At 48.1% G+C, this 3,092-nt stretch overlaps 1 protein-coding gene across 1 annotated transcript in view; it reads left to right on the top strand.

Moving 5' to 3' along the window:
- Positions 1–2,666, top strand: part of LOC107665529 (follistatin-related protein 5-like) — a gene marked incomplete at its 3' end in the record, with an annotated part of 117,378 nt that extends 114,712 nt beyond the window's left edge. Inside the window, exons 14-16 of the mRNA XM_016456443.1 lie at positions 1,949–2,056; positions 2,490–2,583; positions 2,636–2,666. Coding sequence (XP_016311929.1) covers positions 1,949–2,056; positions 2,490–2,583; positions 2,636–2,666 — 233 coding nt within the window. The remainder of the gene's footprint in view (positions 1–1,948; positions 2,057–2,489; positions 2,584–2,635) is intronic.
- Between the last annotated feature and the right edge of the window lie 426 nt (positions 2,667–3,092).

The following is a 3,092-nucleotide window of genomic DNA, read 5'->3' as shown; positions in this document are numbered from 1 at the left end:
TTCACTTCTTGGTGCGGAGACCGCCAGCTCGACCCAGCTAACTGCCCAGTTGGTACAGTTCTGGAGTTCCTGCAGGGCCGTTTTTCCGCAGGGTTGACACACTCCACCCTAAAATCTACATGGTGGCCATTGCGGCCTACCACGCCCCTATTGGTGGACAGTCAGTGGGCAGACACCCCCTAGTTACACGTTTCCTCTGCAGTGCGCTGAGGCTGAGGCCCCCAGTACGATCTTGCGTCCCCCCGTGGGACCTGGCTGTGGTGCTAGAAGCTCTTTGTAAGCCTCCATTCGAGACTATTGAAGAGATTTCTGATCGCTATCTCACTATCAAGACTACCTTCCTTCTGGTGATACCTTCTCTAAAGAGAGTTGGGGATGTACAGGCCCTCTCAGTGGCCCCTTCTTATCTTGACTTTGCGCCCGGCATGGCCAAAGTATTTCTCTACCCTCGAGCGGAGTATGTACCTTAGGGTTGGGCCGATAGACACCTAAAGGGAATAAATAGCCTATGAGATGGGAGGATAAAAAAATATTTCAATACTTTCTCTCACAATTTTATCGTTGGGTAATTATACTGTATTTAAATTGCGGCCATCAGGGAGCCGCTACTCATATGCAGGACATTGAAACCACTTTTGAATGTGCGCTCTCATTTTACTTTCACTTTCACTTTAAAGATTCACGATCACACAGACTCTATACTACGGAGCGGCAGTTCACACTTCAGGCACACCCCCTAACCCCGCCCCCCGATGTCATCGTCCATCACGATGTTTCACTGTAGACATCGTCCAATGCCATTTTGGTAGACATCGCCCAACGCTAATGTACCTAAAGTTCCCTCTGTTACTCCACAGCCTATCGTGCTACAGCCTATCGTGCTACAGGCCTTCTGTCCTCCTCCCTTCAGGGAGCCCGACCAGCAGAAGCTTAACTGTATGTGTCCAGTGCGAGCACTGGACACGTACATCCACAGAACTGCCCTGTGGAGAAGGGCAGACCAACTGCTTGTTTGCTATGGTCCCCCTAAGAGGGGTTTTCCTGCTACGAAGCAGACCCTCAGTCGGTGGATAGTTGATGCCATTACTATTGCCTATGAGTCCTCTGATCTCCCCTTGCCTCTGGGGAACAAGGCTCACTCTACTAGAGGTGTGGCGGCCTCCAAGGCCTTTCTAGCAGGTGTGTCTATGCAGGACATCTGCAACGCTGCGGGTTGGTCCACGGCTCTAACATTCGTCAGGTTCTATGGCCTAGAAATGCGAGCCACTCTGGGCTCTTCTGTTCTCTCGCCCTAGCTTCCACAACTGGGCAGGGATTTGTAAGTCTGGCTGTGTGGGCATACTCATTCCCTTAGCGTTTCGACGCAGCTCGAGTTCCTGAAGGGGAACGCCTCCAGGTTACTCATGTAACCATGGTTCCCCGAAGGGAATGAGATGCTGCGTCTCAGGCCATACTTCCGGCATCCCTGCAAGCGCTGGCTTCATTCCTAGAAGCTGACACCGGTTCCACCGCATGTGCTTTTATAGCTTCCTGGTCATTACATCACGTGGCATCTCGCCCATCTATTGGCCTGATTACACATGTGATTCAGAGCATGGTCACGCTGAAGGCGTTCCCTTAGCGTTTTGACGCAGTGTCTCGTTCCCTTCGGGGAACCATGGTTACATGCGTAACCTGGAGACGTTTTTGCTCATTTTGTTGTTGTGTTGGACTAATTAAATTTCCTCTGTTGTGTGACTGTGTTTATTTCATTTTTTATTGCATTGCATTTTGCTTCCTCTTCCTCTCATTCAAATTCAAAATCCTGTGTGGCCAGTTCAATTCAGATTTCATCCTATGACTCAAACATGCCATTTGCCCAACCCTACTATAAACTACATTTTCAGTCTTTAACTGTAACTACATTATATGATTTTCATAAGCAAATGGAATCCGTTGTTGTCAACAGACTGTGAGCACCGACCGGGTTCCAGTGAAGCTGCACTATGATAAGTCTCATGACCAGGTTTGGATCCTGAGCTGGGGAGATCTTGAGAAAAACTTTCCAACCCTCCAGGTAAACCAAATCACGGCAGATTCATCACTGAGTGCTAATCACCACCTGATGCCTCTTCAACAAGAATACTGGGACGTTCTGCCTAACTACTTCTCTTGTCTGATTATTCAAGTATATGAGTCGGCCCTGCTGAGTGTGTGTTTTAATGATTTTAGTTTTGGAGCATTCCCAAGTGATGTAAAATTGAACCAGCATAGCAAGGGGTCTCAGTGGGGTTGTATATTGCATAATTGGCACACCCTCGTCCCCCATAATGCATAGCTTTGGTTAATCACAGACAGAATACATTGAGTTCATCAAAGACACAGAGATTTCTGGCTTATTGTGTTACCATAGATGTTCACACGTCTCCCTCTTGTGTGTGATCATGTGGATGAAAGCCCCAATGAAATTGCATCGCTCATGTTTTTATTGTGACTCTTCCATACATCAGGTGATCAGCCAAGCCAGTGGAAGCACGTCCCACCACACCATCCACACCCAGCCAGTTGGCCATCGCTTCGAGAGGGTGGAGGATTTCTTTATTCCTCCCCCAGCCGGTTGGCCATCGCTTCGAGAGGGTGGAGGATTTCTTTATTCCTCCCATAAGCCTCACCATCAATCACATCAGGTAAAAGAGAGAAAGACTCCCACCATTATATATATATATATATATATATATATGAGCAATGTATGAACACGTACTAACTGTGATTAGAACTCCAGAGAAAACGTCTCAGGTTACTTATGTAACCATGTTTCCCTGAGTGGGGAACGAGGCACTGCGTCCTCTAGGGGTCGCTATGGGGAACGCCTCTTCGTGACCCGTGTCTGAAGCATACATTGAAAAAAACACCAAAAACACGTTGGCCGGCGACAGCCCATGACATCACTACGCGTGCAACTATTAGTATAAATAGGCACCGGGAGAACATGTCATTCACTTCTTCGTCTGAAGCTTGTGTTCGAAGCATGGCAGGAAGCCTAGAGGACGCAGTGTCTTGTTCCCTACTCAGGGAACCATGGTTACATAAGTAACCTGAGATGTTCCCTTTCA

This window comes from Sinocyclocheilus anshuiensis, unplaced genomic scaffold (genome assembly GCF_001515605.1).
Source record: "Sinocyclocheilus anshuiensis isolate Anshui unplaced genomic scaffold, SAMN03320099.WGS_v1.1 scaffold607, whole genome shotgun sequence".
Classification (NCBI taxonomy): domain Eukaryota; kingdom Metazoa; phylum Chordata; class Actinopteri; order Cypriniformes; family Cyprinidae; genus Sinocyclocheilus; species Sinocyclocheilus anshuiensis.
This window is presented reverse-complemented; position numbering and strand designations above follow the sequence as displayed.